Source organism: Anopheles stephensi, chromosome 3 (genome assembly GCF_013141755.1).
Source record: "Anopheles stephensi strain Indian chromosome 3, UCI_ANSTEP_V1.0, whole genome shotgun sequence".
Taxonomy (NCBI): Eukaryota; Metazoa; Arthropoda; class Insecta; order Diptera; family Culicidae; genus Anopheles; species Anopheles stephensi.
The window spans coordinates 34,365,300-34,391,803 of record NC_050203.1 but is presented as its reverse complement, the minus strand read 5'-3'; the positions used below and the strand labels follow the sequence as shown (position 1 = coordinate 34,391,803).

The 26,504-nt window shown below is 43.7% G+C and overlaps 2 protein-coding genes and 1 non-coding gene across 11 annotated transcripts in view; 2 read left to right on the top strand and 1 right to left on the bottom strand.

Moving 5' to 3' along the window:
- Positions 1–335: 335 nt before the first annotated feature.
- On the bottom strand, positions 336–15,546 carry LOC118509639 (retinoblastoma family protein-like). 2 transcript variants are annotated; one of them, XM_036050546.1, is made up of 9 exons: positions 14,153–15,546; positions 8,568–8,704; positions 7,113–8,490; positions 6,867–7,044; positions 6,437–6,721; positions 4,728–4,861; positions 4,148–4,654; positions 3,880–4,065; positions 336–3,814 (listed from the first exon to the last, which is right to left on the bottom strand). In XM_036050546.1, the coding sequence occupies exons 1-9, from the start codon at positions 14,300–14,302 to the stop codon at positions 3,641–3,643; spliced, it is 3,129 nt and encodes a 1,042-aa protein (XP_035906439.1). In that variant the 5' UTR covers positions 14,303–15,546; the 3' UTR covers positions 336–3,640. The 2 variants fall into 2 exon arrangements, with proteins under 2 accessions (XP_035906439.1, XP_035906440.1); XM_036050547.1 differs by lacking the exon at positions 6,437–6,721 and having other exon boundaries at positions 14,153–15,545.
- Positions 15,547–17,177: 1,631 nt separating this feature from the next.
- LOC118509618 (inositol 1,4,5-trisphosphate receptor) overlaps positions 17,178–26,504 on the top strand; it is a 39,147-nt gene continuing 29,820 nt past the window's right edge. For 2 of the 8 annotated variants that reach the window (XM_036050455.1, XM_036050453.1), the window contains exon 1: positions 17,178–17,334. The gene's annotated coding sequence lies outside the window, so the exon portion shown is untranslated. Of the gene's footprint in view, positions 17,342–17,654; positions 17,835–19,074; positions 19,166–26,504 lie in introns of all 8 variants that reach the window. The other 6 variants (XM_036050457.1, XM_036050454.1, XM_036050452.1 and 3 more) reach the window with 5 other exon arrangements.
- Trnat-ugu lies at positions 24,557–24,629 on the top strand. Its single transcript has one exon. It is a non-coding gene; the product is annotated as a tRNA-Thr (tRNA).

Sequence of the window (26,504 nt, the reverse complement as noted above, 5' to 3'; positions counted from 1 at the left end):
TTACTTTGTGCTTCTTTCTTTCTTCTTTCTTTTCTTTATCGCTCCCCAGCAAGCGGTGTGGTTCCTTTTAAACTTTTACACAAACATTTGATCAAGCATCATCAAACATTACTTTGCTACAGATTTTAATCGTCGTGGCACGTGCTTTTGCTGTACGTGTACGATTGCCGTCACCAGACACCAGAAGAACACAACAAAGAAATCAATCCCTGCTCCCTAGCGATCGGTGGATCGTCGTGATCGTTGATTTATGTTACAATCAAGACCTCGCGTCTTGGCACACAGTCTTCGGATGTTGCGAACATTCTCATTCAACCGTACAGCAAAATGCCACATCTGCTGTATATAATATGTATATATATTTTTGTTCTCCTTAACGATTAACCACCTACAAATGACTATTGTATTTGCTTTATAAAATGAAAAGAAAGGACTGCTACCGCAGGCGGGCGTAAATGAGTAAAAATAAAAATGAGAATTTTGAATCTGAAAATGGGTTATTTTAGCTTTAAAAAACTATTTAAAACTAAATATGTGTATAGTAATAATAATAATTAAAAATCACAATAAGCCGCTGGTCAATAATTAGGAAGGAAGGATGATAAATGAACGAACAAGTTTTAGCGCACAAGCATTAATATAAAAAAGGGACAAAGTACTATGAAATTGTGTTACAAAACTAAACGGGGGAAAAGAGGGAGGGGATAAGCAAAAAAAGGAAACCATAATAGTACACGTTTAATATGTATATGTACCAAGTGTTTGTAGCTTAAACTCAACCTTTGAATGAAGGACGCGCGTGAACTGAACACGGGAGGGAGGGGCAAGATGCGTTTTGCGCTCTGTGTGTATTGCTTCTGCTGTTGGGATGTGTTAATATATCTGCCGGAGATGGATCATCCTACATGGAAAACTAAAAACCTCCAACTAACGTCGTCTATCGTGTCCATTGTCCGCCGAGGATTCCGTCGAGCGAGTGGAAAGCGATCTGAGTGGCATTCGGAACGGGCAACACGGTTCCTTTGGGTAGAGCGTTAAGCTGCAAGTGCCAGAATGTCCGACTGGAAGAGTGTGAAGCTGCCTGAATCGATCGATGATACCGCCTCTTGGCCTCTTGAGATCAACTGCAGTAACTAATTACCTAGCAGTATAGGGAGGTGCATGACAATTCAGGTGCAGATATATAGAAGACAACACCGGAGAAAAGATGATGAAATTGGTAACTATCGTCAGAACTTTCCTGCCAGACCACCAATACAAGGATCTTTCTAGCTTTATGTGTTCCATAGCGGTCCGGCGAGTTTTAGGGTCAAATTCGACATCTTTGCAAACTGCCATTGGTGTAATATAGATAGATAGGGATGGGTTTAGACGTTAATGATCTCGTGCAATTGACACCGGGCATGGCTGTTGCATAGGTAAATCTTGGCGGTGGATCTTCCATGATCAGATATGCTAAATGCCCCCATCGCTGGCTTACTTAGTGACTTGATTTTACCCGTAGCAAGGTACCCAGCCCTGCGTACATTGAGACGGTCTGGTGAAGATCGGCGCCGTTGACGTCTCGGCCACCGGATCGCTCCAACCGGTGTCTGAATGCAGCATGTCTATAGCAGAACAAAGACAAGGACGCTCTATGGTAGCCCCCTTCAAGTTGCGGATGTCTTGACGCTCATGTATTAGGTGGGTCCTCTGCTTACTCTTGTTGTTGTTGGATTGTTTCCAACCCCTTCACGTTAAAATAGAGATCTTACAGCATTTATAGCCATCAAACGTCTGGCTAAAGTCATCAAATACCTTAAGGTCGTCTCCCTGTCGTCTTGAGGTTTCGCGGTGCCACAAGCATAAAGGTTCACTCTCATGCTTAGCTTTCATTTTAAGGCACAGTTCGCCCGTGGTGTTCGCCCTCTGTCACGCCCATTTCATATCGCTTTCCATCTCGTCCCATTCTACCCCACTTTACACAGCGCGTACCGTCGTTTCATTCCGCCATTGTCCAATCCTCATCTCTTCCCGATTATTTCATCTATTTGCCTATAATGGGATAGCAAAATTTCGTTAAATCTACCGAATCCAAATTCATCCAAAACAGTGTGGCAAAGTTGACTGCGGGACTATATTTTTTTTTAAACACGATTGCAACGATCGGAACGGTTGGTCCCGCTCGTCGAGCTACTAAATTGCAATTGCAAGGTCGGATATCTTCATACACACACACATATTTTATTAGCCTACCGGTGGAATTAAAAAAAACTGTCTTGCTCATACGGTTTACGTGCGCGTAAACATCGAACAAAGAGCGATCCTCCCGCTCCAGCTCCTGGTGTGGGGAACGAAATTGCCAAACCAGTCGTAAGTAGTAGGGGTTTTGTTCTTTAAATAAATAAACATTAAGCACTATACACACTAGAGCATGCGGGGAAAAAGAGGCGTTGCGCGTGTGTGTGTGTGCTCTAAAAATTATTAAGATTTGCTACTACAAGTCTAAGGGCGTGTGCAAAAGGGCGCTATCAAGAATCGGGCCTCTCACACTTATTACATTAAACACACACACACACACACACACACACACAAATATACATTATACGAACACAGACGAATACACGCGCTTTCTTTAAAAACGAAAAACTGGAAACAAAACGAAGATCACACAAATTATGAAAGACACCGAACTTTGAGATCCACCAAAACTTGTCGCCAGGTATGCCAGGAGCATCGGGAAGGATGAGAATTAGGGACGGAAAGTCCAGTACGCAGCGGTGCTGTGGCAGAGTCGTTGCATTTAATCTTTCCCCCAAAAGGCCACCATCATTCCCCAACGTGTATTACTACTACTCGCTTAAAACAAAACAAAAACACTGATTAAAACGTATGTGTTAGTCTAACAAAACCCCTTTCTGGCAGGATTTTTGCGCTCCATCGGGTTTTTCTGTGCGCTCGTACGGGACAGAGAGAGAGAGAGAGAGAGAGAGCGAGCGCGGAAGCAAGTAAAAAAAAGGGATAAAAATGAAATAGTTAATTAAAAACCAAAACTTTATAGAACCAATCGTTTAAAACCATTATTAACCTCATTGAGTAATGCGATGAGATGTTGTTGAGGAAAGAAAAGGAAAAATAAAGCACACACACACACACACGCACGCTTATGTTAGAGAGTTTTTTTTCTCTAACAGGAGTTGAAAAAACGGAAAAATCTGTACACAGTCAACTATATCTCCTAATATGTCCAATGATGCCTATTTTGTCTGGAGGACTCTGCACGGATGCAGAGCATATTGCAAATTGCACTGCAGGAAAGGGGTTCTCTCTCTCTCTCTCTCTCTCTCTCTCTCTCTCTCTCTCTCTCTCTTTCACCTTTGGGTCGAGAGTTCAATTAAAACATGTGTGCTGATTGTTACAATTATTCGGAAAGTATAAAAAACGAGACGAGTTAAGCAGTCTGCCCTCGAACGTCTCTGTCACTTTGCACGTACCGGTCTTGGGTGAAGCTTAAATTCGCACGATTAGAGTAGAAGAAGGAAAACACAAATCTGACGCATCTAGCGACGCAGGGTGACGACGATGATGAGGGTGAAGTGGTTAAAAAATAAGGCGATACAAAAGACACAACCACAAGCGAGCTGAATCCTGGTGGCACAGCCTACTCGTTTTCCGACGACTCATGGTCCTGGTGCTGCCGTTCCTGGTGGATTTTATCCAACCGTCGCAGCTTCGATGGTAGCGCCGGCTCGAAGGCGGTCGGTTCGGTTAGCTTGCGCACAACCGTACCGCCGGGCTTTTCGCGCACCAACACCGGTACCTTACGATCGTGTATCTGTTTTGTGGAAAGCAGGATATTTACTACTTTGAACGGTTGCAAACGTAAACCATCACACGTACCGTAGGGCTTTGGCCGGGACTGGAGGGAAAGGTAAGCACCCGCACGTTCGGCGAGCCCTTCAGCGAGTTGATCTTGTTGGTGGTCGACACGTACAGGTTCATGCCGGAGCTGAACTGGCGTGGCGATTTCTGTATGTTGCGCACCTGCGACTTGGGCGTTGGGGACAGGAACAAGGATGCCTGCGACTGAGATGATGAGAGAGGGGAGCGAAAGGGAGAAGATGAATCCAGGCACAGGTAGAACAGCACAGCCGATGTGGACACTTACAATGTCCGTGTTGTAATACTGCAAAGCGAACTGGTGCACCGTCCTCACGTAGATGTCGTTGTAGAACTTGATGATATCACCGTACACCTCCCGATCGTACTGTACCGACGTGCCGGCCATTTCCGTCACCGGCAACCGTTCGGGTTCGGCCGACTGTTGCTGCTGCTGCTGCTGCTGCTCACCATTCGCGCCACCGCTTTCCTCCGACGGTGGCGTACCGTTTTCGTGCCGAATGAACACGCTCCGATAGATGGAACTGTTGGCCTGGGGCTGGCTGTGGTAGCAGTGCATGATCTGCTTGAACGTGTTCGGCAGCTTCTTGATGCGCATCGTCACAAACACGGCGCACATGAGCAGCTGATCGAGGTGCCGATCGCGCATCAGCTCCTTCGCGCGTTTCGTGATCGTAAACTCCAGTATCGTCCAGATCAGCTTCTGAATATCCTCCGTGTCGATGCCGAGATTCTGGCAGAGATTGCACAGCCGATCGTACGCGACCTGGTACATCTGGGAAGCAAAACCGAACAAAGAAGAAGGGTAAATGGGAACGTATCAACGCAGTGCGCGAGGAAAAGCTTACCTTGCGGAAGAAAAAGTTCAACCGGCGGGTTTCGATCGACGGTGGATGATGATGGTGGTGATCGTTGGTGCTGCGCTGAGGAGAGCTAAACGATGAGATCGGATGCGAGTCATTGCTACCGTTGGCAGCGTGGCCTGTACACGAACGAGTGGGAAAAAAAACGAGAGTGGACCCAGTTAAGCGATTGTGATGGTAAAATGATGAATATTTGGACGAATTGATGAATGATTTTGTTTGTTTGTTAGTTAGTTATGATATGAATAGGAAGCAGATTACAGGACACATGGATGATGCAGCTGTTAAAACTTTAAATCAAATGCCATCGATCGAATTCAGCAACAAGCTGTTAGTGGGAATGGATTATGTTCGAATAAAACAGAGGTTTGAAGATACATCATACGAAGCTGGCAGCGTAACACGACGGAGCGCGAGATGGAAAGCAAGTTAGGCCTGAGGGAGATTATTATAGCAAGGGGCAGTCAATCGTGCATCTGTCGTCAAGGATCTTGGTGTATGGCTGGACACAGGTCTGACCTTCTTGTAGGACGACTCTTGGTGTATTGAAGCGTGTAGCCCATGGTTTTAGCGACCCCCGATTGCCTTAAAACCTTATTTAGACCATCGTTAGAGTACTGCTCAGTGAAATGGTAACGCCTACCGCCAGCACCCACATGGACATGCTGGTGAGCGAGTCCAACGGTCCTTCACAAGATTTGCAATACGCTACGTTACTTGATCTGCAGTTCGCCGATCGTTTTCACAGTCCACCCTTGCTGCAGCGGTTCTATTAAACTCTATTGATGCGCCTGTCCTACGCTCCTCGATTCGCTCATATGTTCACGTCCCCCTGTGTTAATACCTCCTCGGCGTACATCAGGAGGGGCGGAGCGATCCGCTAGTTTGCGCAATTCCTTTTCCCATCTTTTTCAATAGCACCTCGCTCGCCTTCTTCACCTGGCTTACTAGGTCAGATTATAAGTTCATTAGAAGTTGGTCAAGGTAACTGGATTAGGTTAGATTAGGTTATTTAGCATGTAAGGGAAACTCCCTTTTTTTGAAGCCTTTAAGGCGAACAATAAATCAAATACATACATAAATTTAGTTAGTTAAGATTAAGAAGCATCGATACATGTTTACCATTCTATTTTTGAGTTAAATGTCTTTTTTCAAATGGTTTAAGTTTAGCTTGAATACTACATAGAAGAAGTTGCTACAACATTGATATCCTCTTTTGCCATGCGGACCTCTTTGCCACATTGCCGGCGATAGAGATTCGTCTTGGCCAGACATGGCAATCAGTTCTAAACATAAGTCCAGCTTTGGCCTTCATTTGATACACTTCAAAGCACTTCGACCACGATGGTTTTCGCAGAATATTATCGTTTGTCGATCCATTTAATATATTGAGTCAATCCGCTTTGAAGATAGTTTTATACTTTTTGTCCTTCATAAAGCTTGGAATGGGAACCGATGCGAAGGTATAGTTAGTCAAGCATTACAACATCTTCCAGACTAAATGCTGCCTCCTGCTGATCTCTGCCTGAACGAATGAGAAAACCGCGCTCGAATGCCGCCCAGATTAGATAGACCAACAATGGAAAAAAAGGTAAGCGAAAGATGAGAAATGGGTTTACACTAGGATGCGATGCGTGAGATATGCTGGGAAGAATGCAACAGAGCGGAGGGATGCGAATGCGTTCTACACAAACCTGGCACAGTGGCCATCTCGGACGACGAAGCGGACGGTGCTGTGGTGCCTGATCCAGCAGCAGCAGCAGCAGCAGTTACGCCAACAGCTGTACCCGCCGCCATCGAAGCTGTGACCGGTGGGGCAACTTTCGACGGCGTTGCGGGAGGATCAACGAAAAGCTTTTTCTTGGCCGAATCGGGATGTGGCACCGGACGGCCGGTTGTTGATGGTGTCGCCGCCGCCGAAGATGACGCCGAAGGACCGGCGGCACTGGAAGAACCTGCAATGCCGGATGAGCTGCCACCTGAATAGGGGGGAGGAGGGGAGGGGGGTGGAGGGAGGTTGGTACAGATAATAGTTATTGCTGTGCACCTGTTTCTCTCACGTGTGCTTCCTGAAACAGACCACTAGGAGATTTTTTGTTTGGTTTCCCGTCCCTACAAACTTACCCCGGGTACCGTTCGGTGTGTTGGGTACGGAATCAGCCTTCAGCGGCGTTACGCCGGCAATGGCGGCCCGCTGCTCAACGTCCTTGTTTTCCGGAATTTGATAGTTTTCCTTCTCCATGCATTCCCACAACACGGACGAGCTTTTCCAGCTGATCGAATCAACGAGCTGTTCCTCAATCTGGCAAACAAAATGTTATGTTAGAATGGAAAAACTCCACCAAGTTATGCTCGCTCAACCCTCCATACCCTCCGCAGATGGTTAACGATGTCCGACGTGAAGATGTCACTGTTGGACGATACCGTCACCTCGATGATGTTGAAGAACTGAAACGGCTGCATGCCGAACACCTCCAATATCCAGGGAAAGTTGTGCTGCTCCTGGCGCAGGAAGAAAATCACCTCGGCCGCGCACACGATCAGCGTTTCGTTGAAAATGCTGTTCGAGCACAGGTCAAAGATCGCCTTCGATACCACCATCGTCGGGCGCTTCTTCAGCTCCCACGGTATAATGTTCTCCAGCAGCTGGTAGTACAGGGCCTCGATCGCCACGAACCGGCTCTCGGCCGACCGCGCATTCCAGCCCTCGTTCCCGGTCAGCTTGTCGACGAACCGCTTCCGCATCCGCACCACGTGCTCCAGCACGGTCGGCAGTGGGCTGGGCGTGCAGTTTTGCATCAGCGCGTGAAACGTATCGCGCGGTTGGCCCGGACTGTGGCCCTGAATTTTCTTCAGCAGCTGCGTTAGGGTGCCACGCACAACGAACGCCCCATTGGTCGGCAGATCCGCCACGAGCCCCGCACGGTTCATGTTCAGCGCCGCACCGGTACCGCTCTGGCCCGACTTGATGCTGAGCGGCGTACGGGGATGCACGGTCCAACGATTCCGCTGCTGGCTCGTGGGCGAGATGCGACTGTTGAGCGCGATGCGCTCGTCCAGCATGCCGCACCGCAGAATGCTCCGTTCGTAGCGGCGGTTAAAGAGCTTCAGATTTTCCTCGAAATTGGACACCGACACCAGGCCGGTGTAGGTCGTCGCTCCACCGTCCGTCGTGACGCGGGTAGCTTTCAGGTCCCTCGCATCGAGCAATCCCGACAGCGAAGGCAGAAAGATGTTCGCGTTCGTTTCGTCCACGCTCTCCACCAAGGTCGGATACTCACTGCACAGCAACTCCCGCACGTTCACGCGCATTGCTGCTTCGGCCGCGCCGTCGATCGAGCTGCTGCCACCGTCGCTCAGCACGTTCGGATTGATCAGATCCATGCGACCGTCGGTCACCACATTCCGGTAGATGAGATCCATCACGCACACGAACAGATCGAGCGCGGTGGTGAAATCGTGCCGCTGTTCCTTGTGCTGCTCCTTCACGGTGAGAAACAGCAGCCAGCTGAACTCGCGCAGCTTATTGTACGAGCAGGGATTCGGTTTCGATTTCTTGTTGCGCTTCGGCTCGTCCGGCACGATGTTGGCTTCGTTGAAGATGCGCGGGAACGCCTCACTGAACACGGCGTACGTCCGGTACGCGACGGAAAACTCGTGGTTCAAATTTTTCACCACCAGCTGCAGGTGGGTCGGCAGCGAACGAATCTCGGCCCAGTGCGACATTTTGTTGAAGAATTCCTGGATGCTGCAAGACATTAGAACGGATCGGCGCGTTAGTGGGATAAAGGCTCATATTTTAGCCGGTTGTAGCGATGGACATACTTGATATTGCACTGTGACAGCAAGTTGGTAATGTTCACCCCATTGCCCTGTATGAAGTGGTCCGGATGGCCGACGGCTGGTAGCTCCTGCAGGCAAGCCACGTACAGCGCACAACACATCCAGTGTTTCGCATTTCCCTACAAAGAAAAAAAAATAAGAAAGAGCAGATAAGATTTATGCAAAAACAAAAGGAAGCACTTTCTAGCATTGATCAATCTGATGTTTAAAATCCGCCACTCGTGTGTGTGTGTGTGTGTGCTCCAGGACAATAACCTCCTTTGTACATGCAGTGCACTGCTTCTTACGCCACATGTCACATTCGATCGGTGTTGAACGATTATTTAACCGGGAGCGGGACTCTCGTTGAGCTCGTCGTCGAGTGTGAATTAAGCTCGCAGCAATACGGGGAGCGGGCGAGCGCGCGCGAGCGATTCTGTTTGGTAAATATTCATCACCACTTTTTTGCTTACACTTGCCCAACACGGTGCCGCTCCGGTGCTCGAATGTATGTAGTTGCTTTTACTTGGCAAAATGGTAGAATATTTTAAAAGACTCTTGGTGTGATAGAGCTGAGAAGTATGGTAGAAGAAGCTTAATTTTACTTCAAGATAGTGTGGATGGGACCTGTTGCATGTCCTATACTATGAGCCACTATCCAAATTCAAATAAAAGAAGAGTTTGAAATTGATCCTAGGTCCTCGAAAAAAATGGATTTGCCTTTTCAATATTTAATAGCCTCAACCAATAGCTTAACCACTCTTTAAATGAGCCAAAAGTGTTCGTTTTTACTTCTGAATAGCATGTGGTGGGACCTGCTAGAAATGCTGTATTATGAGCCAAGTTTATAAATAAATTAATCTGATTGGTTTTGAACAAAACATAACTTTCTGTTTAATGTTTAACAAATTAAAAGGCAAAAAATGGCTTCTTCAAGATAAGAACTTCCTACACATTCCACCCGAAATAGGGCTTCATAAGTGATCTTCCTCCGTTTCACCTTCGCCTCGCAGATAAAAACAAGGGCAAGCTACGCACAAGTACACTTTAAACGGAATATACACTTCAACTATCCGGAAACAGCTGTTTACTGGCGTGAAATGGGAAACCGGCCGGCTACCCAAAAAAAAAAATGCGAATGACACACTCACACACAACAAGAAAATGAACACAGCGAGAAGCAAAAGCAAGCTCACACTGGTTCCCGCCGGTTCGTGGGTTTCTTTCCCCCTCCTATACCTTCAGCAACCTACTGCGCACAGTTGCGTACATTTTCCCGCCACGATCCTGTCGCTGCTGCTGCTGCTGCTGATGATGATCGTCGCTGTACGGGCCCGGCCCAGCTGTTCTGTCGCCGCGCTTTGTGACGAGCGCGGTATCATCATACCGGAACGCGTCACCATCATAAAGCGCCGTTCGTTCGATAAAACACACGATGATGACCTCCTTCTTTTTTTGGTGTGTGGAACTTCTGAACTGCATCGCACGGAATGGTGTGTAATGGCAAAACACCACAAGAGAAGTATTTCCACACCAAAAGACATACGCCGAGAGAGATAGAGCGATGGGGAAGAGATTTTTTGCGAGGTCAATCGTTGTGCAGCTCGTCACCACACCCAATCGTCGTCATTCGGATTGCATTTGAATCCCGCCACGTAGCTCGCGAATAGCAATGCATCACAGCAGGTACGTGATAGCACAATATGCCGGAAAGATCCCACTAGCTTACGGCTTGCGTGCGAGAAATGCATCGAGAAATGCACGTGCAGATCCGTGAAATCCTCGAATGGGATGTGCCAGCCATGTATGCACCCCCGTCAACCTTGCTGGCCCTTCCTAATCTTCCCTCGTTATGGGTTTCATGCTTCGTTCAGGTGAAAAAGGACCTGCTTTTAAGGTTCATCATCAATGTAAGGTTTCGCTCTTGGCTTTAAAAAAAAACGATCGGAAACGAAACTCATCTCGGGGGCAAAAAGGTCACATTGGGTTTCCTATTCGCTTCGTTCGGTGCACGGAGGATTTAAAAATTAAAAATGGGACTTACTTCGAGCGAACGGTTCTTTAAGCGAGAATTGTGCTTGGTATGTAGGTTCTTCGGTCATTTGTTTTGGAAGGGCTTCTCAGCAGAGACTTTAACTGACGGCCGTGACTGCTTGTCAGAAGCTTGACAGCGAATTTCGGCGCGAAAAAAGTCTACAGCAAATGCACTTAACATTGGCTTACCCTAAATAAAATCAATTATAGCGATAAGGACAGGCCAGGCCGTTTTCCGGATAATACACAAAGAAAATTGTTTTTGTAGCAACAGTTTGCTTGTTTCGTAATTTTTTGTATCATTTTTTAAACTATTTTTTTAATAAATGAAACCATTTCAATATGTTTCGCCGATCTAGGTGAAAAGACAAATAAATTTAAAATAGAGCCCTTCACTCAAAAAAAATAGACGGAAACGAATTAAATAATCATCATTTCAGCGTTTCACATACCATAGCGATCGTGTTCGTGATCGCGATCAGTAGTTTTATTTGTTTGACGTATTTTCTCCCCATCCATTCTTGTCCCATTTTTTCATTCCTTTTTCTTCGAGGTTTGAGAACACCATTTTCTTGGCCATTAAAGCGACGAAGTTTCCTCCATTTTTTGGCCAGATTTGGGTGACTGCACACAGCCCAAGAAAACTAGATCTAGAGATTTTTGCCAAAAAAAAAACTAATTTAACGAACAAAATCCCTTTCCAGGAGAGCTGGAAACTACCTGAACAGAAGACTAGACAATTAGTAATAGTGCAACATCATCCTTCTTGGCCAAAATTGCCCCTCTTCGAACGCGCGAGAGACGTCATACAGGGGACATAGAAATTAGCGATTGCAACCAGAACACCACCGCACGCACGGCAACACATTTTGGAGGAATCCGCTTCGGGCCGGGTGGGGGCAATGTGCTCGATGTAATGCATCAACTGACCGGCAACTGCTGCCGATCGGTCGCATAAACCAATCGTTCCGCGCGCATTTTTCTGTAGCACACAAAAAACACACATCGGGCGTGAGAGTGGGTAGGGGGTGGGTCACGGTAAAGTTCAGACGGGCGAGAGAGCAGGCGTATGGCAGGAGCAAACGACAAGACGGAGAAGAAGAGAAGCGATCGATTAATGGTCGAAAAATAGACACGCGCGCAATGTGCGAATGTGGTGCGCGGCGGCCATGTGCAGTGCGCGCGCGCTTCTGCTGCCGTCTCTAATCTACATCTCGGCCAGGGCGTGCTGGTGCACTTTTTTCTTCCATTGCGTGCTTCTTTGTCTGGCGATCGTGCGCTCGCTGCAATCGGAAAGGTAAGGTAGAGAAGAGAGCCACAAGGTGCAATAGACACACATTTGCCAATGCGGATTGATTGCCGGGCGCACACTTCTGGCAAACGGGAACCAACGCTATCGCCTTGAGCGTTGACCGGGAGGCGAATGGAGCGGGGAGGTGTGGGCAGCTCGAAATTGCAATACGCACGGGCACGTAATGCCCCGGCCGTGCTTTGCCTGATGCCATTTCTGTTCGGTTAGACGATATTTCAAGGTGTGTAATGGCCTAGCAACGGTGGTGATCTGTGGTGCGGTGGTTATATCTGAATCGCCCCGCTTCTAGAACCGGTGGTCACCCACGATCACGATCACGATAAAATAGCTAGGAGCTGGATTCATCTAGATGATTCGTTTTCTTCTTTCTTGGCACCTTAACCTCTAAAGGCCTCTTGCATGCCATTTCTGGCTTTCTGTGGCTTGATTTTACCCGTAGCTGGAAAGTCAAGTCCTGTGTACGGAGAGGCGGCAGTCTGGATGGGATTTGAAACCCAGATGGTCCTGCCGTGTGAAGACCGGCGCCGCTGTCGCCTCGGCCACCGGACCGGTAGACTCAATGTTTAGGGGAAATTACTTATTGTGTCATTGTTTAAATCTTTTGTAAGCATTTAAACACTAAATATCAAATGATTACATTTGTAACCGACTATAGGTAAAAATACAAGCAGGATTGACTTGGGATATTTTTTTTACCGGAATTATAACTCAAATGTTCATAGTTATTTTACAAGCAGCCATTTTCTGGCTAGCAATGTTATGCGTGTGTTTTAAAACAAGAAAATGTTATAAGAAAAAAATATAGCCCAAGATTTTAATTAACCTGGCCAAGTTTTTATTTGAAGAAAAAAAATAATTTAACGAGTTTCGAAAAATATTACGATGCATTTTTAGTGGAACGAACACAAAAATATAAACCTCAAAACTTATCCATGCTTAAAAAAACTCTAGAGATATGCTGTTTTGGCTATTCCAAAATTTTACACAAAAAACTTATCAAATTCTACATAAATCTTGTAAAAGCATTAGTCAAAATACTATTTTATTACTAACGTTTAGCTGTATGTGTTCGTGTGCGCTGCACTGTTGCCCTTAGCAACGAAGTAGTAGAAAAATCAAGATGGCTGTTTTGTAAAGTATTTCACCCTTTAGCTCCACCCTCTCCACTCACTTACCCCATGAGGTACAGTTACAGTTTAAAAAAAAAACTTATCACTTAACAGGTACAGTTACAATTCTGATAAAAAGTACCTTCCGTTAATACGCGAAGATCGTTACGCAATGATCTGGTGTACTGGAAACCACACATACACATACATACAGTAGTTAAAAAAAGTAAAACTTAATTTAGCTTTGTACAGTATACAATTGTTTTCAAGAATACAATGACAAGAAAATCAAACTCATCAAAATTTTAATTAGATTTTGGATTCGTTTGGGCAGTCTCTTGATCTTTAAACTACAGCCCCCTTGTATTACGTAACCCTGGCGCAACTCCAGCTCCATCAGAACGATCTTTTTGTGGAGTATTGCATTGAGGATAGCCAGTTTATCAATTAAAGTTAATTAAATACCTGCAATTATTATTAAAGCATGCCTTAATTTCGTGTACCATGTGATGGCTAGATAGTACATTTATGACCGCTTTAACGAATAAGCCCAATAATTAAATTCATTATTAAAATGAGTGTCGATGCCAATGAAACATGGTCAACAACCATAGGAAGGGACAAGAAACCATAGGAAGCTATGGGGTTAACTTCTTGTTAGACGTTAGTCGTCTACATACATATCGAAATGATTACTTTCCCAAAACACTTAACGAGCCCATAATGAGATAGGTTTTACAATCTCGGGTCGGTTGTTGCTGACCGGAAATGGTATGCAACAGGTCATACGATAAATATCGGCCAATTGGAAATCGCGACCGGACACCCACTTCCACCCCATTCCAACTATTCCGGCTTAGGGTAAATAATACTGATGGACAGGGAGACACTGGATTGCAAAGAAGAAGGCAGCACAACCCTCCGTGCAACACGCACGCACCGTAGAGTTCATTATAGCAAAGGCACATACATACATACACACACATACGATCAATGTAATACGTCCGGTGTACGTCACACAGCTTAACTTTTAATGTAATTGATGCAACTTAACATATTAAAATCCTTTAAACAGATAACAGTTATAGATAAATGTTAAGAACCCAATAGAAAATAGGGCTTCAGCCACTTACCGTAAGATCGTACTGATCGCGTGCTCGTTCGTACGAACGCCACGATTGCATCTCCGTGTCCGCATCGATGTTGAGTGCACGGCAAATTTCCCGATGCGTTTCCCGTTCACCATCCAGTGGGTTCGGTACCGTTTCCTCCTTGAAGGACATGTTGAGGCGTGTAATTGCACTTGGATCACGATTAATCTACTACCAGCCGTACTAGCACAATCCGTTCGTCCGTCCTTAACGGAGCCTAGCTTGATGGTTTATGTTCGAATGGCCTTTTTTCCTGCTTTAGTTCGGTACAGTTTTTCCAGGCACAGTAAAATGCAACCCTTGATGTCTCTCAGCAGTAGGCCATGTGTAGCCTGCTGTTGCAAAGAAAAGCGCCGCTTGCTATACACGCACGCACACACACTGAAGCATCGATCACGCACTGTCACCGTACAGCGAATACACAAGCTTGGAATGCCTAACAAACGCGGATGGAAAATTGTTTTTCTTTTTTTAATCTGGTTTTCTCAAAATCGCTCTTTGTTCAGTAAAGGCACCTTTACTAAAATTGCAGTGATCGTTCCTTTACACTGTTCAGGTAAACCTTCCCAATAAAAACACACACGCTCACAGTAATGTATCCGATGCCGAAATATCCGACGGGCACTGCTCATACACACCAAGCACCGTACAAACGCCACCACTGAAACGGAGAAGATTTCGGGCAGACAATCGGCAGGAGAACTCTGGCTAAACGCTGGACACACCGCAGGATGCACTTGATGCTGCTGCTGCAATTAATGTTGCATTGTTGATCTTGACACTACGGCTGCTGCCATCCAACTGTTCGGACTTCTCCATTCAATGCCGTCAGGAAAAGTGTCGCCCAGGCATAGGTTGGCCCCAAAGCACTTCACCATCACTACCCCACGGCACAAAAAAAAGGTTGACTTCCAGTATTGAACCTCCGGCTGGGCGCGGACGAGCACGGTCGAAGGGTTTCACGAAGGGGAGCGATAGTACGGGGGGGTAGCGGAGCCTATCGCGAATTGCGCGTCTTTTCGAGGGTGTTTACGTTCCCTTGTCGCAGCGAGGAGGAGGCAGGGCGCACGTACCCGTAAACCGTAGTTCACACACAGATAAAACAACCCCACAGCAAGCGGGCGCAAAGTGTCCAGCCAGCTTCCGCGGCAAATGGCGTACTCGTTCACTTGGACCGCCGCAGCGCCAACAGTACGGGGGCGAAAACAGCGAAGCCGGCACAGCGAATCACGAAATCCACCACAGTAGTTTTCTCCATTTTTCTTTTTGTTTCCCTCTTGCACCGAGCGCGCGAAAGCAAAAGCTTCACAAATGCTTGATCTTTTTTTTAGGCGCGCGACCACACGAAATGACGGCTGGCAGGCGGCTGACAGATGGCGGTGACAGTGGCCCCTAGCGCGCGGCTACACATAGCGGAAACGCTGCGTAGGGTATTTTGACGTTTGGCAATTTCCCAGCTAGCAAAAGCGAAAAAACATCGCTGCACGGGTGTGATGGCGCGCGAACACACAAGCGCTACTTCGGTAGTGAGGTTTTGTGTTGAGGAGAGCAAAATATATTCTAAAAATGCAGAAGAATTTAAGTACCGCATACGGGGATGGCTTGGTGGTATAGAATTAAAGCCGCGAATTTTTCACTCAATAGTTATACATCGTTATAAAATTACTCCCGGACAATAGATTTTTAACAAGGCCTGGCGTTCAAACTATGCAGTGCAGGAACACCTAATAAGCTTTTCAAGATCTAAGACACTCTCCCAGATAACCGCATAACCATACCCTGCGTGGTCCTAATCTAAGATTCTTATCCGAATACATTACAAAAATATGTATTCGGAATAAGCATGGATGTTTGGTGATTCAACTGCATATTCATCAGGTTTCATTAGCTTTTTCGTGGTTAATGTAGTGAATCAGGCCAGGTCAATTTAAGATTATTTATTTATTTATTAAATATTACGGCCGATGCCGTATTGTCCCAATGTAAGATAAACTATGCAGATTGTTAAAAGTTAAGCATAGCTTTTATTGATGTAAAAAACCTAGGGAAAACACTTGAACCTAGGAAAACACACTCAAATGTAGGTTTTGAAAATGAAATACCGAAGTAAGAAGCTAAATTATTCGTACATTTTACATTATCTTTCATGTTGCACAATCTTTCATTGTATAATCCGCATTATGGAATAAGTATTTCATTTTTATGTCACGAAATATTATACAGACGCCTTATACCGATCTTAAAAGTCGGGTCTTATATCGAAATGTGACTGTCAGAGTGTTGCTAAAAAGCTTTGACTCATTTATCTGTAGCTTCATAGTTACTTAACGCCCTGCATAGTCAGGGCCAGCCATGGCTTACTGGCTTACAAGACTTATTACTACTACACAACGAGGAAACGGTCCGGATAGGATTCGATTCATGGTGCCTTCTATGAAATAAACAGTTCTTAGAAAAAGGGATTTCTTCACCTTCTGCAATTCGTATATTTCTATTCTACTTATTCTTTGGCACTACAATATGGAGAGGTAGCTCTGGCTTTTGCTCTAGTACAAGTCTGAATTTTGGAAGCGATCCAAACGGGAATTGATAATCGGTATTGCAGTAACCGGAACATTAGCCTTGTTTCCGCCTTGGCCACCGGATCGCTCTGTTTACATTCGACAAAAGTTTAATGACGTTCTTCATCTCACTCACTCACTCATCAGACACTGGTAGTTTGGAGTAACTTAAAAAAACCTTGAAAACTTTGCATCTCCTAGCTCTACTCATTCTCATCTGAATTCGGATGATGTGGCGTTGAACGTTTTAAACGTTTTTATTTCGTGTTGTAAAACGTGATAATTCACGAGAGCAAACATTTTTGCTCACCTTATCGAATAGCGAACCCTGTAAAAATTACCGGTTCGCTCTCACTCACACCATTAGACGGTGGAGAAGATCTGTCAGTTTTATTATGCATTGCTCTTTCAAACGTGATTTTGGTACCGAGCCTTCTCAACCTGCGGCCGTTTAATTGTCTCTCATCTCTCGTAGCGCGCGGACGTGTGTGGCGGGTGTTCGCGGTCGTGTGTGTCGTCGACTCGGTTCGGCTGTTTCGTTTCTGTGTTCTAAGCTACAGTAAAATGTTGCCAACCCAACCATAAGTGACGGTGTTCCGTACAGTGAGTGGTAAAATATTTAAAGTTAATGGAAGCGGAAGTTTTTGGGGCGTGTGTGATTGTGTGGTGGGGTGGGGTTTAGTGTACAATTATGCGTACCGTCACACCGATAGCTGAAACTGGGTTGCTGGCTTCTGGGGTGTCTTGGTAGTGGGCAACAATATTCACTGGGAGTTTAAGCACAAGCGGGAAAACGGTGTTACATCTATCTCTTGTACAGCGGTAGAAAGGTGAAGGTTACTTGGATTCTAGTATCTTCTTTACGATACGCATCCAGTGAAACAGTGAAGCAATTTACGTTCTATTTTCCGGAATTTAATTAGGTGAACCGTGCTGCATTCAAATAAAAGCAGCTTGTGTAAACGTGGTGTTTCCGTCTTTGCATGGCGTACGGTGTAGAAAGAAAAACGGGCTCCATCAAGGCTGTGGTTCCTGTTTGCGACCAAAAAAGTGCATTCGTGTACGCACACATAGAAGGCTCCACAGAGTACAGGCTCCTCCAGGTGAGCAGAATTATGGTGGTGTGACACACAGCGAAGTAGCCCTGTCGTTGGGTTCTATTTCTTCCATGCACCATGTTCCATGTTGTACGCGTGTGTTACAGGTGTGTGCAGCGTTGTGCATACGTGTTACCTACGTTGCTAGGGCCTGGAATTCGATCTTAGTAGCTGTCGGTTGGAGTGTGTTTTCGGAGGGAACGATATATTCCCCCCAAAAAGGTGAAGTGAACGGTAAAGCAAGTGAAATCTTTCAACCTCCCGGGAGAGCGAGCCCCACAATTTCCCGACTCCCAAGTTCCTTCGCTGGAGTAAGTAAGCGGGAGGAATTTCTGGGGCTCCCGTACATCATCAACATCATCTGGTTGTGTGGCGCGCATAGCTCGACGTTGTTCCCGTACAGTGAAAGAATGAAATGCGAGAGAAATCAGCCGCTAATGGCTGAAGCACCGTGAGTGAGAGTGAGTGAGAGCGATAAGGTGTGCTACTGGGTGACGACCCCCCCCCCATTCACAACACCCACCACCCACCGAATCCCACCTCTCGCTTCCCTATTTTCTCTTTCGCGGGTTCAACCAGTTCCATGAAGTGTCTCGGAATCGGCGAAGGAATCTTGGAATCTGGTCGGAATCGAAGGTCTCAACGAAAGTGTGCGTATTTGTTGTGAACACTACTCACCACACACACACACACGCGTACAACAGCGGGTTCGCGAAGTGATGTTGTGAAAGGTGCTACTTCACATGGTGGTGTGCGTATTTTTTGCCCCGTGTTGTTTTGTTCTACCGGTGGAGTTACCCTACCAACCCTCCCGCTTCTCTCCCTTCACGCTCCACGCGTGGGGATGCTTCCGTTATCAACGTGAGTAAGGCGTGCGTGAGCTGAAGCGTTCAGCTCATCTCACAACAGCTCACACGGCGAACGAACGCACCATCGATCTCTCGCGCGTTTTGTTTATCCGTTCATTAGCGTGTGGTGTGTCTCTTTGCCACCTTTTTCACTTCCATCGCGAAACCGCAAACTGATGCGGTATTCCTCTGCCACCTCCTTTTCACCTTGCAGTCCCCCTTCCTTCTCCACCTCTCAAGACCGCAAAAAACCACTTTACGCGTGCGACTCCTTACGTACGTCATTCTCGCGTCGCGCCAAGACAACCGGCGAAGAAGAAATCCTCAGCTCTCCGGGGGTTGTCTGGAATGATGATGGTGTGGTGCAACGTCTTTCTAACTTAATGCATTCATTTTAGAAATTTTAAGCACCAGAACCACTCAAACCCGTAAACAGCAGCACAGCTTCGAGAGGCAGAGTGGTTCTATACAGTTGTTTTTTGTTCACAGGTAAGTCCAGTGTAATGCTAAGCACGGGTTTAAAGCTGGGCAACGGCTCATCATATAGAAGCATTTTCATATCATCTACATAACTAAACGATTCTTGGAATATAAAAGAATTATCTCTTAAAATCATGGAATGACTGAGTACTCTTACAACGAATTTAAGGAATCTTTTTTAAGTACTTAACAAGAAGTGGGAAATAATAGTTTCCATGCTAAACTAAAGCCCATAATAAGTATCAGCCTGTATATTTCGGCGGCCACGTTCGTCACGTTATTTATGAAGACGCAATATTTATGGTATAGCACTCTTTCTCTATACCTCAAAAGAGATGATCGACACTCGAATGATCGAAGACGGTATATAGCTTTGGAGAGAGCTATTTAGCCTTCAAAGCGTTTACACTGTTTTTCGGTTCATGCAACAAGTGTTCTCATGTTTATAACAGTATGCGATTTTGATAGAACACACAAACAAAGCAGTTCAAACCCTTTTTAATGTTTAGTCCACGGTCTATTGTTGTAAACTTTCGTATCGGACATTGTTGTTCGTATCGGACATTGTAACGTAGAGACATTTGTTATATATGACGTTTTATCAAACTAGAAACATAATATCTAATCGATAACTAAACAGAACTACAAGGCCTCTTGATAGTCGAGAATCTTACGCCGATCAAGCACGTCAAACGATGACACGTTGTATGGTAGTCAAGATCCTTTTGAAGAAGTGGTTTGTTGGGCGATGAAATCCTGTCGACTGTTAAAACCCCCATGCCGATTTCGAATATGAGCATAAACAACCAATTTTGCAGTACACCAAATGCTTGTTGTGCGAAATTTTGCTCGGCAAAAGGAAGCTCGTTGAAGGAAAGATTTTTGGAAAAAAAAAACTGTTCAATGCCTTATCATGGAAAATTCTTCATTTTATACATCTTTAGAAATTTGATTCACTGTTTGCTGATGTTCAGTTTTACTGGACGACTTGCTTAAATCAAATGTGTTCAAAGCTAATTCTACTATGATGGATAACTTTCAAAGAAACTTTCGTCTTTTGAAAGCTTGAATTGATACATTTAAAATGTGTTCTTGTAAATTTAACAACAAAATAAAACACATTTTGTAATTATTTTTGCCTAATATTGGGAATGCTTTGTCACTTTTTCACGTTAAACGAAATTTATCTATACTTCAAACCACACGAAGATAACTAAATTTCAAAAATAAAGTCGTTCAAAACACCTTTTATTGTAGTATTAATATTTTTGAAACATATTTAAAAAAAAATGTTCTATATCATGTAGGTTTTTGATTTGGCTTTAAAGTTTTTTAAGTATTTAAGTTTTCTTTATAGTTTGGTTGAGAATTTTCATGTTTCATGTACTACTACCTTTCGAAGTATATTATTTTTTAAATTCTGTTTAACTTATTAAAACATTTAAGAATTTTTGCTTTATCTAAAAGCAATCTAGTCTTTGCACGGTTGTGTTGTGTGGAATGAAAAGGAATATAATAATTGATGATCCTACTAATCAATTTTCATTTATTCCTTCCGTTATTCACTTCATCATTTAAAAGAGTACGTGTGTTGATTGATAAGGGTTGCATTAATGAAAATGTGGCAAGGTCTGCTATAAAACTTTTATGCAAATATGTCTTTTAGCTACCGAAGTAAATTATATGCGAATTAGGTTTAGTTTAACTTTGCAGTTGCGTGTGCTACTTTTTTCATCCGATTGTATCTCTGTCCGATTGGAAGATTCAGATATGAAACAGCTACGATCAGTTCTTCTCCCACCAAGCGTTCGAATTCGTGTGCTCGAATCGAAGGTGAGAAAAGGGCATTACGTATTACGATTCGTCTCACTGCGTTAAACAAACTCCGGACAGACGGTGAGACGAGGTGTCCATCAATAATCTGACGTCCACGTGATGCTGTTTAGTGCCGTAATTGCAATCATTATCAGTGTTGGGAGGAAGGTTTTGCTTCTATTTATTGCTGTTCCAATCACAGCTTCCAGAATCAGAGGCAGAGGGGTATTGGTGTACAAATGCATCCCTGTATTTCCTCAACAATTATTTTGTCTTGTTACTACAATTAAAATTTTTAATGCTATTCACAATTTGAATTTTGTGAGGAAATGCTTCACTACAGTCAACACTGCCTTTGTGCGTATTGGTGTGTCCTCATGGGCTACACAACCCATATGTGATACCCGTTGGCCAATAAAAGACTTCACAAGAGCGCCAGCTGCTGCTGCTGCTGCTGCAACGGGGTTGGAAAAATAAACCATAAAAACAAACTCAAGTGATAAGAACCTCGCACACTGAAACGAAGCTACAATCATTCCAACAAACCAACAAACGACGCCACTCAGCTGGCTGTTCAATATACGCACCGAGCACATTAGTCACTGTTTATTTTTCATTTCAAAAGCAACCTTTAATAATGGTACTGTGTTTTTCCATTTAAGGAAAACTTTTGCCAAAACAGGGTGAGCCATCTGATGGGGAAAAATGAAATGCGTGTGTGTGGTCACATTAACCTTAACGCTTGTTTTGGTATTCGAATGCAATTGCGATTTGCTATCACGTTCGAGGTTTAATGCTTGCAGAGGTTTATCAGTGGCCGGGACGGTTGCAGTTCAAGCTGCTGTCGGTAGTAGCAGCGTATAAGTGTTATTGAGCTATTAAACCGCGCTATTAATGTGGTATAACCTTTCGCCCAAAAGTGGTTTCAAGTATCGGATTTTTTCTTTTTCGGTTTCTCAATTGGCTATCGTTAAGTGGCTTGCTGTGAAGGGTACCCGTAACACCCGAAATTGGTTTCAAGTGGATTGTTATGGAAAATGTTGTTAAAGATAATTTAATCTATGTGTTGGATTGATCTTTGCTAGCTTATTAGAGCTGGGTGTTTTTGCTTAGCTCCTTTTTTTTTTCCCCCAATAAGAAGGAAATATTAGAAAATAAAGCTTCCTGGAAGCAGATCAAACGGACGAAGCAGAGCAAAGATAATTCCATCTCGAGTCCAGACTTTAAAGGATGTCTTTTGACCAAACAAAACCTTGACAAATCTCTACAAATCTATCAGCAAACGGGATAAGACAACGAAAATGTTGCCAGCTCTGTACCCTTGACCCTTCTGGCGCGATGGCAACAAGGGTTAACAGTGTTGTTTATGTTTTAAATCACTTGTTCCGATCTGACTTTCTCCTATTGTTTCGAGGCTTTCTACTAAAAAAAAAAATAAAAAATAAAAGAAAGAACTGTAAATTCATAAATTTAACCCACTAAGCAGTTCTTCCTTGCCAGGATGGAGCTGGCCGTGATCCAAAGCTGATTGAGACTAAGGGTGTTCGTTCGGATCGATATCCCATTTTGCTGCACAACGCTTCCGGGGGTCGATCGAGTCTCGTTTGGTTTGATTAACTTTTTTCCCTATTGTTGGCCGGCTGCCCTTCGGGGCACTGCTCGAGTTTAGTTGCTGTGACCTTGGGCGAGGGATGCTTATAAAACCTAACCGGTCTATTGTTGGGAAAAGGCTGTCCAAAAGGAAGTATCCAAAAAAGGAAGGAAGTTTTCGAAGCATGTTCGAAGATTTGGGAGATGATAAAGTGTAAAATATCTTTTTTTAATTTATGTCTCTGCACTTTCTTAGGATAGTACAGTACGATAGAAAGCATTCTTCGATACCGTCACGCAAAAATGTTTTTTTAAAGAGAAATGTTATATAGCAATTGAAATAGGGTTAGCTCGCCCACTTCCAAAAGCAATAATTTATAATATCCAAAAGTAATTAATGCTTTTTGCATTTGTACAATGTTACAAATAGGAAAGAAAATCCCAATTGTTTTAAGTTCTTTAGCAATGATTCCGTCTGATAATTCCAATATCATGACAATGAGGCATCAAGCCGTCATGCTTAAATAAATAATTCCAATATCACCTTGAGTGTGTGTGTGTTGAAAATTGGTAAAAATTTGTTAAAAATTGAATTAAGTTTACGAGTTAAATGCAATAAAAAAACATAGTTTTAAATAAAAAACGAACAAGCAATATGATTAAAAAAAGTTAACTAGTTGAAATATTTCTAAATTTATTTTACTATTTTTATTCATATTTTAATATCAAATACTACTTAATGAAGAGTTCCATTTCGTTTCAAGTAAGGAATATAGTTCAGAATATATGTTATTATCAAATGCAAAATGATTTTATTAATTTAAAATTTATTGTCAGTCCTGAAATAATTTCTTTTGAGCGTGGTGAAAGAGCGAATTTTAATTAGTTTAAAAATAACTTCCATTTTAAGCATATTTTTCATAGCACTGCTGTCAGCAAAATTTTGGGTCAGCTATTTCACGTGAAATCCCCCCCTAGTACATTATTGTCTACGGAATGATCTCAACAATTTCTGACATCAAAAAAGGAAGAATGTCCCTAAATGCGTATGGCAAAATGTTACCAACAACACACACACATACACACACACGCTTTCTCCACCGTAGAAAATGTACCTTTCTTTCGGTAAATTGCTGTACGATTCGGAACCGTCCCGCCATGCGTATGTGACGAAAGATTGTCCCCGTTTGCTTGTTCCACGAGGGGAAGGTAGTACGAACCTGTAGCATTGTGCAGCCGAATGGGGCTTGGTGTAAACGTTTCTCGCACAACATTAATTTTTGCACCACCGTGCGACGTAAAATTGAAGAAATATTTCAAAAAACCGCGATTTGTCATAGTGCATTGTTTGTACAGTGGAGGGCAAAAGCTGGTAAATTCGCTGCTGCTGGACACAAACTCGGTTGAATTTATTTTCGTACAGCCCCGTGTGGTTGGAAGCTGCATCTAACCGCAAGTTATCTTCACTTCGCCGTTACGACTCATTCGAGAGATACGTTTGCTTTACGACCTTTTGGCCAGTGACCCTGTGGCCTCGCATCTCGTTAGCGCCACTGTTCAACCGTTCAACAGATGATAGATGGCGTAGAGAAGGGAATTCTAGTGCTCAGACAGTTTTTGTTTTCGGGGTAGTGTTGGTCTCGGTTGAGCAGGCTGCCGGGTATGCGTCTGTCTCTTACCATCACAACAGCACGAAAGCCCAAAAGCTAAAGCTTAAAAATTGATGGCATTGCGATAAAAAAGAAGAACTTTAAATCGATGAGCCCTTCCATTTTGTTGACCGCGCGTGTGTGTGTGTGCGTAATAGCACAAGACATGATAAACTAGAGCACGATGATGATCCGAAAGAGGAACAATCGGTACGATTTTACTGGCACCGGGGGAGACTGGTGAGAAAAAGCTCGAAATTGAACAGCTGCGGCTGGAATGTCTGCCGCCGACGGGTAGGGTGGCGGCTCGAATCAGAAGGCTTTGAAATGGTGAGCTGTCAACAGTGCCTCTTTAGCTCAGTTGGCAGAGCGCTGGTCTTGTAAACCAGCGGTCGTGAGTTCGATTCTCACAGGAGGCAGGAAGGGAATTAGTATCCACCACACGGTGTAGAAGAGACATTTTCAAACGCGTGAGTGTATTTTTATTTTGATGAAATTTTACCGTTTTTGATGTTGATCAAAATTATATGTCTATACAATAGTGCATTGTGTATGTGTATCTGCTGCTGAATAAGTAAGTAAAATAAATAAAAGGGTATTTATTTCCTAATACAGATATAAAACTCACACTGAGTTTGTATGATAGTCATTTAATAAAGTTATACTCAGTTGTATCTGCATTGCTTCATATTAATATGTTTGATCATGTTAATTATGAAATATTAATTAGTTTAGGATGAGATCGTTGTGTAAAGTTTATTATTGTCAAATATTTGAATTATAAAATTTTTTAGTAGCATGGATTTTTTTTTTTATTTTAAGATTACATTTCAACAAAGGTTACAGAAAGATCGATGAATATTGATGATATTTTTAGTCTGATGGTAATTGAATCGAGTAAAAGTAGAACTAAGGACAAGCGTAATCGTAGAGAATTTCATTCAATTTGTGACATTTATTACTAAACTAAAATTCAAATTGAATATTTCAATACATTTAAACATTACATTACATATATTTCTTAACTAATTTTGCATTTGACACACCAATTTGATAGGTCAAATATTTTTATCTCTATTTGCTTTCACTTCATACCGGATGGAAACAATGCAAGAGAAAGTTTGCAAATTTGTACGTTTCTTGTGTACATCGAAATCCTCGCGGAAAGTATTTAAAATGCATAATTGAATAAGATGCCTTTCTGACATCTGCTGCTTTTTACCAGGCTCTCTGCACTGGAGGTCGCTAGCATTGCATGAATAATTGAATCTTTACCCGTGCTCAATATTCTTTTTATGTTTTTAATTTAAAAACATATTTTGTGGGGATCACCTATCCAAGGGTTTTCTGTTTTAAGTAAAATTGTAAGAAAAATTGTAAGCGAAGAAACTTCACAAATTGTCCACAGAACATTTAGCTTTCCTAGTGAATCTTTTTGACCAGTTACCCTTCAATTCTTGCCTGTTTTCCATTTCACGCCATTTCCATCCAGACCCCAGAAAGGTACATCTACTGAAAGGTTGTTGGTGGTGTGTTTTTCTTTTTCAAATATGAAATCTCTTTCCCTTTTCCTACAGTGAAAATGTTCTGTGGATTATGTACAATGCATGAAAAACGAGAGCTCGAAGACAGTTAGAAACAACTGAAAATTTCACTCGGCTTTAATTTTCCCTCTGCATTATCTTTTTTTCTACCTTCAAACGACACACCTGTACCGCACCGGAGAAGAAGTTGGGTTCATGAACATGAAAAGATATGTTTTTCCGATGTTTCAAAAGCATCCAGTTGTGCTACACCCTTTCTTCCGAAAGCCGTTGGTTCAAAGTCGAAAGTTCGTGTTAGAATTGGCAACATCTGCCGAACCATGGTCGGCAGGGTGTTCGGTGCTGGTGTTCACATGGTAGTTTGTTTGTTTATGTTTTGTTTCGATTCAGCAAGCAAATGGAACTGCTGTATAGCAGCCGGGGTTACCGCTAGCTCGTTGCAAGGCATGTTCAAAGGTGAACCAAATCCAGTGTTCAATAGAATTCCGACGGCGCGCAGTAGCGCAAAGACAGCAAACATAATAAGAAGTAGCAGCAAAAAACACCCACCCATAGGTGGACGGTGTATCACTGTGGACCGAGAGTTTCCCGGTGCCGGTGAATTCGAATTAGAAAACGCACTGTGGTGGGACTGGGTGCTGAAAAATGAAATGAACCTTTGCTCATAAATTGCCACCTCAGGGCCTCGGTTATCCGATCGCAGTGCGCCTGGTTTTTTATTTTTGCTCTTCCAACTTTTGAATTGGAGAA

Coding starts and splice junctions, on each gene's coding strand:
- LOC118509639 (XM_036050546.1), bottom strand. CDS start 14,302: ATGTCCTTCAAGGAGGAAACGGTACCGAACCCACTGGATGGTGAACGG. Junction 4,862..6,436: donor CGAGATGGCCACTGTGCCAG/GTTTGTGTAGAA, acceptor GTTCGTGTACAG/GCCACGCTGCCAACGGTAGC. Junction 4,066..4,147: donor AGTATTACAACACGGACATT/GTAAGTGTCCAC, acceptor TCATCATCTCAG/TCGCAGGCATCCTTGTTCCT.